Source organism: Myxine glutinosa, chromosome 2 (assembly GCF_964187855.1).
Source record: "Myxine glutinosa chromosome 2, kmMyxGlut1.1, whole genome shotgun sequence".
Lineage (NCBI taxonomy): Eukaryota > Metazoa > Chordata > Myxini > Myxiniformes > Myxinidae > Myxine > Myxine glutinosa.
The window spans coordinates 119,231,824-119,245,665 of record NC_136262.1 but is presented as its reverse complement, the minus strand read 5'-3'; the positions used below and the strand labels follow the sequence as shown (position 1 = coordinate 119,245,665).

General features: G+C 44.6%; 1 protein-coding gene across 2 annotated transcripts in view; it reads left to right on the top strand.

The window, feature by feature from the left end:
- Positions 1-355: 355 nt before the first annotated feature.
- HSPB7 (heat shock protein family B (small) member 7) overlaps positions 356-13,842 on the top strand; it is a 49,968-nt gene continuing 36,481 nt past the window's right edge. The window contains exons 1-5 of one of the 2 annotated variants that reach the window (XM_068107282.2): positions 356-508; positions 1,123-1,323; positions 2,700-2,907; positions 4,368-4,463; positions 5,268-5,439. In XM_068107282.2, coding sequence (XP_067963383.2) covers positions 2,863-2,907; positions 4,368-4,463; positions 5,268-5,439 — 313 coding nt within the window. In that variant the 5' untranslated portion in view covers positions 356-508; positions 1,123-1,323; positions 2,700-2,862. Of the gene's footprint in view, positions 509-1,122; positions 1,324-2,645; positions 2,908-4,367; positions 4,464-5,267; positions 5,440-13,842 lie in introns of those variants that run through there. The other variant, XM_078771571.1, reaches the window with a different exon arrangement.

Sequence of the window (13,842 nt, the reverse complement as noted above, 5' to 3'; positions counted from 1 at the left end):
AGTCCTCTACTTATCAAACAATGCGGTTGCAATAAAGGTACCTGAACGTCATTTTTTACCTGTTTACTAGCCGAGTGCTTAATGTTGTGCAGGAAAAAGCTTACCATTTTTTGTTCTTTTTTTGACTGATTTCTGAAAAACTTGGCAAAAATAAAAAATGAATAAAACGGGGGAAAAAAATATTTCGGGATTTTTTCACATAAAAAAAAAAAATTCCCGCTTTTCAAAACATAAAAGGCCTATTTTCTTAACATAAAAATCCGTAGTCTATGACATGAGATATACAGCGCGCTGATTAAGAGGACTTTGGAGAGGGGGTGTTTGGCACGAGGGTGCACATATTACATACGCGATAGGACACCAACTTCCACCTGATATATAAATTGTCCGGTCGCGCTCAACTATACGTGGAGCTGCCTGCCGGGTTTCGCCCGCTGAACCGGAGCCTGGATTGGAGCCGACTGGAGCCTGGACGAGCCGATGACCATCGCCCAGCTACAATCCCCATGTGAGTGTGTATGTTTGTCCTGGGTATTAAGAAATAAGACTGTCTAAGACTGCCCTGTGTCCTGCTTCTCCCTCTTCCTATCCTGTACATCCTTTCGTTTCCTCTCTTCTTTCTTTGTACATTGTTAATAAATCAATCTTTGTTCTTCCTATTCTCTGGGTTTCCTCTCCATTCGATCACAGTCGTCTTTTCTCCATTGGGTAAACGTAGCACGATTATCGGATTTAGTCCCTGTTAACGGCCCGGATCGCGACTCGCTTCGCTCGGCGTGTCCACCAACGCCATGGTTTGGGCGGGAGTTATTTCCCTGCTTTACGGTCGGGTTAGTATTTAGGTATTCGGACCTAGTCGACCGATAACCCTACCTAATACCGACCGGAAGGAGCGTATAACTTCCAGGACTCGGGTCGGCCAGATAAAAGGACAAGGGGATTAACCCCCCCTTGATAAGGGGAGAGCCGACGTCGGAGATCCGTAACAGTATAGTGGTGTGTAGAAGAAGCTTGAGGTTATGCATGCGAACCATTTGGTCAAAGTGTAAGTAAACAAAAAGCCCGGTCTAATAAAACACCACTGAGAACTCGTCGTGTGTCCTTGACACCTTATGGTTCCAGAGTGCACTGCAGCTACTCGAAAGATCTGTGAATCAGGGGTCATGGCTCATGCTGCAGAACTATCACCTGCTGGCGCATTGGCTGCGTGACCTCGAGAAAGCCTTACAGCGTATCGGCAAGACACACCCAGACTTCCGACTTTGGCTCACCACGGAGCCCACACATCTGTTTCCTGTTAGTATCTTACAGAAGGCTCTCAAGGTATCAATGACCATCATGCTAACTATCTTTATTCTTTTATTTGACCTGGAGATTTACAATATAAATGACACAATAATAACCCAACATCTCCCTGCTTATTGATCACCTCCTCTCGATATACAGTGCATTCAGAAAGTATTCAGACCCCTTCCCATTTTTCACATTTTGTTATGTTGCAGCCTTGTGCTGAAATCGTTTAAATTCATTTTTTCCCTCATCAATCTACACTCAATACCCCATAATGAAAAAGAGAAAACAGGATTTTATAAAGTTTTGCAAATTTATTAAAAAGAAAAAAACTGAAATATCACATTCACATAAGTATTCATACCCTTTGCTGTGACACTTGAAATTTAGCTCAGGTGCCTCCCATTTGTCTTGATCATCTTTGAGATGTTTCTACACCTTGATTGGAGTCCACCTGTGGTAAATTCAATTGATTGGACATGATTTGGAAAGGCACACACCTGTCTATGTAAGGTCTCACAGCTGACACATGAAAGCCCGCTTGGAGTTTGCAAAAAAGCACCTAAAGGACTCTCAGACTGTGAGAAACAAGATTCTGTGGGCTTTCATGTGTCTTTCACTGAGGAGAGGCTTCCGTCTGGCCACTCTGCCATAAAGCCCAGATCGGTGGAGTGTTGTAGTGATGGTTGTCCTTCTGGAAGTTTCTCCCTCAATTTGGCCGGGCGGCCAGCTCTAGGAAGAGTCCTGGTTGTTCCAAACTTCTTCCATTTAAGAATTATGGAGGCCACTGTGCTCTTGGGAACCTTCAATGCAGCAGAGATTTTTTTGTAGGCTTCCCCAGATCTGTGCCTCGACACAATCCTGTCTCTGAGCTCTGCAGGCAGTTCCTTCGACCTCATGGCTTGGTTTTTGCTCTGATATGCATTGTCAGCTGTGACACCTTATATAGACAGGTGTGTGCCTTTCCAAATCATGTCCAATCAATTGAATTTACCACAGGTGGACTCCAATCAAGGTGTAGAAACATCTCAAAGGTGATCAAGAGAAATGGGAGGCACCTGAGCTAAATTTCAAGTGTCATAGGAAAGGGTCTGAATACTTATGTCAATGTGTATTTCAGTTTTTTTTTATTTTATAAATTTGCAAAACTTTCTAAAACCTGTTTTGTCTTTGTCATTATGGGGTATTGAGTGTAGATTGATGAGGGAAAAAATGTATTTAAACGATTTCCGCATGAGGCTGCAACATAACAAAATGTGAAAAAGTGAAGGGGTCTGAATACTTTCTGAAAGCACTGTAACTGCCGACCGATTTCCCTTTCTGAATGTGATGCCGTGGCCAAACTACAGGCGACACTTAACCTTATTTTTGGACATCAATGTCAAATGGCATCCTTTATATCTGGGCAGGTCGTCACCGAACCTCCGAGTGGGCTCAAACTCAACCTGCGGGCCAATTTCTTTCGTATTTCCAACAATATGCTGACGTCATGTCCTCACCAAGCTTTCCCATCTCGTCTCCGTACTGGCTTTCTTTCACGCTGTGGTGCAAGAGCGCCGGAAATATGGCAAGATGGGCTGGAACGTTCCATACAACTTCAATGAATCTGACTTTCAGGTCGGTTCTACCTTGACCCTTTTTTATACTATCGATAGATATATTAAAGTTAGGGTTAGGTTAAAGTTAGGTTTAGGGTTGTTAGGGTTGGGGTTGTTAGGGTTAGGGTTAGGGTTCGACTTGCTCGTTGTTAGGGTTAGGGTTAGGGTTGTTAGGGTTAGGGTTGTTAGGGTTAGGGTTCGACTTGCTCGTTGTTAGGGTTAGGGTTGTTAGGGTTAGGGTTGTTAGGGTTAGGGTTAGACTTGCTCGTTGTTAGGGTTAGGGTTAGGGTTGTTAGGGTTGGGGTTGTTAGGGTTGGGGTTGTTAGGGTTAGGGTTAGGGTTGTTAGGGTTAGGGTTGTTAGGGTTAGGGTTAGGGTTCGACTTGCTCGTTGTTAGGGTTAGGGTTAGGGTTGTTAGGGTTAGGGTTGTTAGGGTTGGGGTTGTTAGGGTTGGGGTTGTTAGGGTTGGGGTTGTTAGGGTTAGGGTTGTTAGGGTTAGGGTTGTTAGGGTTAGGGTTCGACTTGCTCGTTGTTAGGGTTAGGGTTAGGGTTGTTAGGGTTAGGGTTGTTAGGGTTAGGGTTCGACTTGCTCGTTGTTAGGGTTAGGGTTAGGGTTGTTAGGGTTAGGGTTGTTAGGGTTAGGGTTAGACTTGCTCGTTGTTAGGGTTAGGGTTAGGGTTGTTAGGGTTGGGGTTGTTAGGGTTGGGGTTGTTAGGGTTAGGGTTAGGGTTGTTAGGGTTAGGGTTGTTAGGGTTAGGGTTAGGGTTCGACTTGCTCGTTGTTAGGGTTAGGGTTAGGGTTGTTAGGGTTAGGGTTGTTAGGGTTGGGGTTGTTAGGGTTGGGGTTGTTAGGGTTGGGGTTGTTAGGGTTAGGGTTGTTAGGGTTAGGGTTGTTAGGGTTAGGGTTCGACTTGCTCGTTGTTAGGGTTAGGGTTAGGGTTGTTAGGGTTAGGGTTCGACTTGCTCGTTGTTAGGGTTAGGGTTAGGGTTGTTAGGGTTAGGGTTGTTAGGGTTAGGGTTCGACTTGCTCGTTGTTAGGGTTAGGGTTAGGGTTAGGGTTGTTAGGGTTAGGGTTAGGGTTGTTAGGGTTAGGGTTGTTAGGGTTAGGGTTGTTAGGGTTAGGGTTAGGGTTGTTAGGGTTAGGGTTAGGGTTGGGGTTGTTAGGGTTAGGGTTAGGGTTGTTAGGGTTAGGGTTGTTAGGGTTAGGGTTGTTAGGGTTAGGGTTCGACTTGCTCGTTGTTAGGGTTTGGGTTAGGGTTGTTAGGGTTAGGGTTAGGGTTCGACTTGCTCGTTGTTAGGGTTAGGGTTAGGGTTGTTAGGGTTTTTTTTTTTGGTTTTTTTTGTATACTGAATCGAGGCTCGTGAAAGAGCTGAGAGGTTAGGGTTTAGCCTAATGTTAGGGTTAGGTTAACCTAACAGGTTAGCCATTAACAAGGCTAATGAAATCCCTTGTACACTGCCACGAATATGTACTTTAACAGGTGTGTTTGGAGATTTTGAACACCTACTTGATGAAAGCCCATCAGAAAGACAATCCCAAGATACCCTGGGGCAGCCTGAAATATCTCATTGGAGAGGTTGGTTGAAAATAGCTGTTTTTTGTTGTTGTTGTTGTTGTTATTTTTTACAGTATTTAAGGCTCATGGTGCAGCTGTCACACACACACACACACACACACACACACACACACACACACACACACACACACACACACACACACACACACTCGAGACAGGAATGTTAGACGGGACAAACAGCTATTGAGCCCTGGGGAATCATCGTCCATTTCCGAGACTATGGGTACCAACGACCACAAAAATGGCGGCACTGAGCGAGGCATTTCCTAACGTTTGATTTTATCCTCCCCATGGATGCCAACCGATGAGGCTCATTTTAAATGCTTAACATCAAGCAAGTGGGCAATCCGTATCATTTTAAAAGTCTTTGATACGACTCGGCCGAGGTTCGGACTGCTGACCTTCCTCTCAGGCTCAAAGTGGACACTGTAACCATGACACCACCAAGTCTGCTAAGGTGCTGTTGATGAAAGTGAAACCTAAAAACGTGCTCCTGTTAATGAAATTACAGTGATGTAACCATCTTAAACTGGACAAATGTAAAAGGCCAAAGGATGTGGATAAATCAGCAACGACAGCTCCCACATTGAGCCACCACTCATTTTTAGCATTCTCAGGGATTGTTTTTGCCACACCGGATTTAAAGGGTCAACAAGACACCTCACACGAGGTGCACGTGAGCTGTTTTGTTGTAAAAAGGATTTTGACTTCATGCAAGGAAATAAAAGAAGAGGTGTAAGCAGGAATAGATGATTCTGCCAAACCATGCTGCGGTACAGGATTAACATGTCGTCGTTATGCCAGGTGATGTATGGTGGGCGTGTAATAGACAGCTTCGACCGGCGTGTTCTGACCACGTACATGGAGGAGTATTTTGGTGATTTCATTTTTAACACCTGGCAACCCTTCCACTTCTTCTGCAACAAGGATGTGGATTATTACATACCAGAATCGGGCGAAAAAGACAACTACCTGAGTAAGTGCAGCATTGTTCGCCTGAAATTTCATGAGTGAACTTACTGTTGGATCCATCATCACCAGATTGTTAACCGGTCTCTCAACTTGATTGAGATATCTCACATCATGATCAATCCCAATGATCTTCTCACTCCGATTGATACCCTACCATGACGTCATTTCAGAAAAGGGAGGAGGAGATGGTGTAGGTGTATGTGTGATTGCGTGTCAAAGGCACAGTTTCATCATAGTTAGAGCTGTAAGTTTGTTACTCAAGTCACCTGGTTTTTTTGTTTCAACATGTGCTTTATGAGTGAGGAAGCTAAGCTGGGTTGCTGTGGGTTTGGATCTTCTATTGGTATAATATGATATATCAATTGAATGCTAATAGGGCAGGCAAGATGGCCTCAAGGTACACACACTCACCTTCAAGCTGTCTAACCCTGATCAACTATAAACTGTCATCCCGGTCTTTCACATGCAGGGTGGTTCATCAATGTGTGTGTTGTGTCTTGAATGGACGTTAAACTGGACACCCCATCTGCCGGCAATAGTTGGTGGACGTTAAAGACCCCGACAAGGAGTTGATGGTCGTTTGCAAATAGTACGCGAGTTGCCGCCTAACCTCCGACACCATTAACAAATGGCGCGATGAATCAAACTACCTCTACTTCTTAAAATGAATGCCCTCCCATCACTATCTGAGCATTTGCAAGTGTTGATCAACCACATGTAGAACTGTACCTCACTGGAATGAAGTTACATAACAACTCCATGGAAACTCACAGCATCCAAGTAGGAAGTCCTCTTGGTTTGCTCGAGCTAACCTGAATGTTGATTGTCCCTGATATCATAACTTCTATTGTTGGGGCTGTTCTACCAACGACTTAACTAACATCTCGTATCTGATTTCCCATTTAAACAAATTTTAATGTGACAGAACCCACCTGTGCAAGGAGTGAGGAAGCAGTCATGGCCTCGATTCGCATTGTGATTATGATGGTGGTTGTCATGGTGGTTGTGGTGTCAATGTCTGGTTTCCCATAATGTCAGTTCTTGCATGTGTGATCGGAGAAGTTAAAAATGTACATTGTGTAACGTTTTAAAAAATGTAGTCTTGGCAGTAAACGTTTCAATATAATTTTCCTCCCTTAAAAAAAACGCACCCTTGTCCGAAAGAAGTCGTTCCATTTTGGGATTTTAATATGAAATACGCAGAGTCTAGAAACGAACGAAACACTTTAGAATTACCCTTTAGAATTACCCTTTAGATTTACCCTTTAGAATTACCCTTTAGATTTACCTTTTAGAATTACCCTTTAGAATTACCCTTTAGATTTACCCTTTAGAATTACCCTTTAGATTTACCCTTTAGATTTACCCTTTGGAATTATCCTTTAGAATTACCCTTTAGAATTACCCTTCAGATTTACCCTTCAGAACCCTCTAGAATTACCCTTTGGAATTACCCATTGGAATTACCCTTCAGAATTACTCCTCAGAATTACGCTTCAGATTTACCCTTCAGAATTACGCTTCAGATTTACCCTTCAGAATTGCCCTTCAGATTTACCCTTCAGAATTACGCTTCAGATTTACCCTTCAGAATTGCCCTTCAGATTTACCCTTCAGAATTGCCCTTGAGAATTACCCTTTGGGATTACCCTTCACAATTGCCCTTCAGATTTACCCTTTAGATTTACCCTTCAGAATTGCCCTTGAGAATTACCCTTTTGGGCTAGCGGCTAGGGTGCCGGCTTAGGATCCAAGGATCCTGGGTTCGAATCCCGGTCGATCGCTGAATTAACGCCAGGGGGGTTGACTCAGCCTGTCATCCTTCCGAGGTCGGCTAATTGAGTACCAGTTCACTGGTAATTCCCTGTTTGTCGTTAAAGGCGGCAAAAAGGGTTGGCGGCAGGAAGGGCATCCGGCCGTAAAACATCTATCTATAATTCCAGTAATCTCTGTGTGTATGTTTGTATGTTTGTATGTTTGTATGTATGTTTGTCTGTGACCGCTGTTTCTCGACAACTACCGGTCCGATATACTTTAAACTTGCCAGGTATATTGCTGGGGACCCGAGGATGTGCCTTTTCAAGGTTTGAAATTAATCGGACAAGTAGTTACCGAGCTATGGCGATTTAGCCGTTCGCCGTTCGCTTTGGCGTTGCGAATGGACCAAACCATTCCATGTAAATAGAGGGGGGGGGGGGGGGGTTCTGTGGTCGTTGCGAATGGACCAAACCATTTCATGTAAATAGAGGGGGGGGGATTGTCACCGTACTCGCAAGCCGTTCGCCGTTCGCTTTGGCGTTGCGAATGGACCAAAACATTTCATGGACCAAACCATTTCATGTAAATAGAGGGGGGGGGGGATTGTCACCGTACTCGCACCCACGTACCCACGTACCCACGTACGGGCATTGCACCCACGTACGGGCATGCCCTAGTTGCTTCAAATAGGGGACCGAAAAACAACAACAACCACGGTTCCCGAAAAAGGCCAACCCCCGCTTTGCGGGGAAAAATGGCCTCTAAAGGTGGTTATTTTATTTTATATATAATTACCCTTGAGAATTACCCCTTGGGATTACCCTTCACAATTGCCCTTCAGAATTACCCTTCAGAATTACCCTTTTTTTTTTCTTTTTTTTTTGTATACAAGATCGAGGCTCGTGAAAGAGCTAACATTAATAACACAGAAAGACAAACCGACACATAAAACATATAACATGGGGAGCGGTAGACAAGATGGGCGAGAGGGGGAGCAACACAAACACAACATCTGAGAGCAGGGACATCGAGAGATCTGTGGGAGGGAGAGGGCTTTGAGGGGGGGGGGAAGGGGGGGGTGGGAGAGGTATAAAACATATGGACACTGCCAGGACTTCCAGGAAGGAAGTTGGAATTTCAAACAAGGTGGATCTGGGGTGAATTAGTGGGGGTAGAAAAGATCAAGGTTTTGGATGGGGAAAGATAAGAGATGGTGGTGAACAGCTGTTTTAAAGACCTGGAGGGAGGAGTGGAATTGAAGGGAGTGTGGGAGTTTGTTCCAGAGCGGGAGAAAAGAGGAATGAAAGAGTGAAGGTGAATAGAGAGCCGAGATTCCATCCTGGTACAGCAAAGTAGTTTGGGGTTATCCCACAGGGAAACAGATACGCAGGTGTGTGTGTGTGAGTGAGTGAGAGAGAGAGAGAGAGAGAGGAGAGAGAGAGAGAGAGAGATGAGAGAAAAATTGAGAATGAGAATGAATGAGAGAATGAATGAGAATGAATGAGAATGAGAGAATTTGCAACACCATTTATTTCACAAAAAAATACACCAGGTCAAGTTCCATTTTTACAGGAGAGAAAAATAAAAATAAAAACAACAGTTCTTAATGTTTAAAAGAAAAAAGTACAAATCCGATTCATTTACAACACATAATGCTTCATTATTACACCATTTGGAGAGAGAGAGAGAGAGAGAGAGAGAGAGAGAGAGAGAGAGAGGAGAGAGAGAGAGAGAGAGAGAGTGATAGAGAGAGAGAGAGAGAGAGAGAGAAGAGAGAGAGAAGAGAGAGAGAGAGAGAGAGAGAGAAGAGAGAGAGAGAGAGAGAGAGAGAGAGAGAGAGAGAGAGAGAGAGAGAGAGAGAGAGAAGAGAGAGAGAGAGAATGAAAGAAAGAATGAAGAAGAATGAAAGAATGAGAATGAGAGAGAATATGAGAATGAGAATGGATAACCATTTATTTCCACAAAAATGCACTAGGATGTCAAACCTATACCGCGAGGGTATTTACAAGCAGGGGCAGAGGAAAAAAAAGGGTACAACAAACACCAAAGCATCACACTCTTGATGCAATTCTTAAAACATCATGACGAGTTTCGAGTCCTGAACCACACACAAGGCCTCGTGAGTGCACCATTTCCATTCAAAAAATTCAATATTCCCGTTACTCATATGGTGATCAAATTCCAGCCTTAATCTTGCTGACACCAGCCCTTTAAATATTGGAATGACGTCATCACCATAACATTTATCAATTTTAATTTTCCTTGACTTATAAATTGCATATTTTGCAATGGCAATCAGGAAATTCATCAAGGCACCAGCATTTTTACAAGAGGAGGTAAAGGGTACACCAAAAATAAACATATGCAAGGTAAAAGTGAAGGATAATTTATAAGAAAGGTGTGCAATCACAGAAAGTAGAGGTGCTAACCTCCTGCACTGGACATATGCATGAAAAAGGTCCTCCTCCTGTTCGCAGAAGGGACAATTTACAGGCACCGAGGCATTAAGATGGTGGATAAAAGTGTTTGAGGGGAGAGCCCAATGTGTTAGCCTCCATTGGATATCTGCTAAGAACCCATAGATGGGTGGAACAAACATATTATGCCACAGTGGAGTAGAGGGAAACCCCGGCCCTAACCGTTCTGACCACAAGGCCACACGCATCGCTCCAGACAGGGATGAGACTTCTTTCCCCTTCACGAGTTTAAGGACACCAGCCTTAGTTACTAAGTGAAAGGGGGAGGGAAACCCATCATCATTGGACTGGACAGAGGGCAGCACCTTGATTTCAGGGAAAGATAGTCGAAGATCTTCGACAATTCCGGCACCTTCCCAGCCAATGTTTAGCTGCCTGAATTTTTTTACGACTACCTGTTTGATTTGTTGAACAACTCGAACAGATGCTACACAAACACCTGTCGCCACCACCCCAGCAGACCTCCACTTGGTTCCAGATGCATCCCTTAGATCACTCACTTTGCTTACGCCTCCTTTAATGAATTTTTGAATTAAAGCATGGCTACGAGGAATACATGGGAAAAAGCTGTTATAGAACAGAGGCTCTTGAAGGAAATTACGACAATTATATGCCTCAAGACAACGTTTAACCTCAAGGCCTTTCCATGCATCCAGCAAACTCCGATAAAAAGCGGGAAGTGAAGCACTGCTGACACAATCAAGGTCCACCAAGAGAAGGTGCCGATCATAGTTCATTCCACCAGCCTGTTGTAATAGAAAATGTGCAAATGGGCGCCAGGGCAGCTCCTCCGCATACAGTAGTCTCTGCACAGACTGCAGGCGAAAAGCCATAAGCCGCCCAGAGACGTCAATGACTCCTTGGCCCCCCTCCTTCCGAGGGTGGTACAGTATACTGGGCCGCAGCCAGTGGTAGCCGCTCCAAAAAAAGTCTATCAACTTCCTCTGGATGGCAGGGATCAGCTCCTTGGGTGGCTGCAGGGTAATGACTTTATGCCACAATCTCGCTGCAATCAGGTTATTGATAACAAGAGCGCGGCCTCTGTATGAAAGAGACCGCAGTAGTCCTTTCCATGATTTTAAACGATATGTGATTTGTTCCACACCTCCTTCCCAATTCCTCATTTCCATTTCATGGTTTCCAAGATAAACTCCAAGATATTTGACCCCGTCTGTTTTCCATACCAGATTTTGTGGGAGTGATGGTGGTGATATGACTGAGGGGTTACCTGAACTACACCACAAGGCTACACTTTTACTCCAGTTTACTTCACCAGAAGAGGCTGCAGAGAAGTCTTTTAAGCACTGCTGTACTGCAGCTACACTGCCCGGGCCTTTAAGTAAAACACAAACATCATCAGCATAAGCTGTTACGACAAATTTTAACCCCTCTACCCCCATATCCTGAGGCAATCGTTTCCTGAAGGATGCCAAAAGTGGTTCAAGGGCAATTGTGTACAACAGTCCCGAGAGAGGACAGCCTTGGCGGATACCCCGTCGAAAGGAAAAGGGGGAGCATAAGTTATTATTTACTTTCAACATACAGAAAGTGTTTGTATATAACAGTTTAACATATGCTGTGAAGGTTTCACCAAAGCCCATCCCCTTAAGAACCGAAAACAAGTATGCATGATCAACACGATCAAAAGCCTTTGTTTGATCCAGAAACAATAATCCAAAACTGGCAGGCACATACTTTTTACAGGAAATAATATCTCTTACCAGAAACAGGTTATCATGCATGGACCGTCCAGGAACACAGTAGGTTTGATCCGGCTGTATGACAGAGCTGATCACCTCTTTCAGCCGATTCGCTAGTACTTTAGACAAGATTTTGTAGTCAGTACACAGTAAGGAAACAGGTCGCCAGTTCTCAATGAGTTGAATGTTCCCAGGCTTCGGCAAAAGGCATACGACCGCCCTTCTACAGGACAGAGGAAGTTCTCCAGCACGAAGGCTTTCGTCAAGGACTTCAAGCAGATCCGGTCCCACAAGATTCCAAAATGTCTTATAAAACTCTCCAGGCAGCCCGTCAATCCCCGAGGCTTTACCATCTTTCAAGCCTCGCATGGCTGCTTCAAGTTCATCAGGTGAAATTGACGATTCCAGTGTGTGCTGCTTGTCCTCCTCGACTTCTGGGAGCCCAGCAATCAGCTCCTGTATCGCCTCACTGTTGATACTCTGGGCAGAATACAGGTCAGAGTAAAATGCTTTCAAGGCCGCTTTAATCTCCGGTTGGGAGGTAACCGTTGACCCATTAGCAGTACAGAGCTTATGAATTTGCTGCGAGTTTTTCACCGAATTCTCCAAGCTAAAGAAGTCCTTATTTGGCATATCCAAAGTCAAGTAACTCATCCTCATACGCACCAATGTACCCATTGCCCGCTGCCTCACCATTTCGGTCAGTAATGACCTTTTTGTCCATAGCAACTGATCATATCCAAAATCTTTCCCAGCCCCATTACGATTCTGTTCCAATTCTGCAATTTCGGCCTTTAATGAGTCAATTGAGAGACTTTGCATTTTAGTAGTAAACAGACTATACTGTTGACAAAACGTTTTAACTTGACACTTTGCAAGGTCCCACCATATGCGAAGGTTGGCATGCTCAAGCTTAGATGACCGGATTTTCCCCCACACGGTTCGGAAGGCATCTTTAAATTTCTTATCACTTAACAACCGAGTATTGAGTGACCAGTATGCACTACCTCCTGATGTCAGGGGTAATTTAAAGGACAGCGCCACTAAATTATGATCTGAAAACCCTGTTGGGAGTATTTGGGTAGTGGACACCACATTCAGCATTGGCTTATTGATATAGATCCTGTCCAGCCTTGCCCTTGATATGACGCCATCATGACATCTGCACCATGTGTAGGCCCGTGAAGTTGGATGCTGCAACCTCCACACATCCTCAAAACAATAGTTCTTGATGAGGCTCGCTAACACCTTTGCAGAAGCGCCGTGGGGTTCATGTCCACTCCTGTCAACTGAAGGATCAATTGTACAGTTAAAGTCCCCTGCGATACAGGTGAGAGCAGCTGGATCCAGTCCCTCTACAAAGTCCCGCAGTGTGGAAAAGAATGTTCTTCTTTCTATAGGTTCACTTGGTGCATACACATTTACTATAATAAGCTTTTGTGTATTGCAGTAGAACTCCACCGCTATCAAATGTGCCTTATAGACCTCCCTATAAATAACACTCTGAGTGGGAAGCCTGGGACTTAAGGCGATGGCAACACCAGCCTTGGGTGTGGAAACCCCACTCAGCCACCATTGCCCTTTAAAAAGTTTACACCATTCAGCTGCCAAATTGTTTGTGGCATGGGTCTCTTGCAATAGAATGACATCTGCTTTTACCCTCTCCATTGCCTGGATTGCTTGAATTTTCCGTAAGGGGGCACATCCCCCATTGATGTTCAGGGAGGCAATATGTATTTCTCGCGTTGTCATTCTAAGGTGGTAGCTCACCGTCTGCCTGCAATTCTTTGTTCGCCTTTGTTACTGCTTTGCGAAGACGTTGAAATTGAGGCTCTGAGAGCATGGGGTCATTTTTCTGTAAAAGAGGTTTCGAAACCTTAATGAAAGCTTGAACATCAGGGAAATGATCTCTAATTACAACGTGACGTTGTCTAAACGTTACGTTTAAGAAATCAATGACTTTCCCTTTTGTCACCTCTGCTTGCCTCACCTGCTCCTTCTGAGACTCACTCAGGGCAGCAAGACTGCATCCTTCCTCATCAGCCTCGACCCCACTCTCACCCAGTGGTGTGTCAGGTACTGGCACCTCATCTGTGTCATTGTCACCATGGTATTTTTGTTGCGTCTGCATGGCACCAACTACCCCATCGTTGTTGTCTGCCACCGACTTATCGATCTCTTTCTCATCATCTTCCGTTGAGATGGGGGGCCTTGACTGCTCGTCGCATGGTGCAGGGTGTCCACCATCACACACGGTGACACACTCGGTAATGCTTCGATTCTCTTCATCCTGTGAAATGGGCAGATTCGCATCTCTACCTATTGCATTACCATTTTGCTCATGGTCATCAGGTTGGTCTGTATTACCATCTTCCTGCACGAGAACCATTTTGTTTTCCTTTTCCTCCATTCTCATCGCTCGCAAGAGAGCGTTTCAAGTTTCTCCTCGACTCGGTCTCCATCAGCTTCACC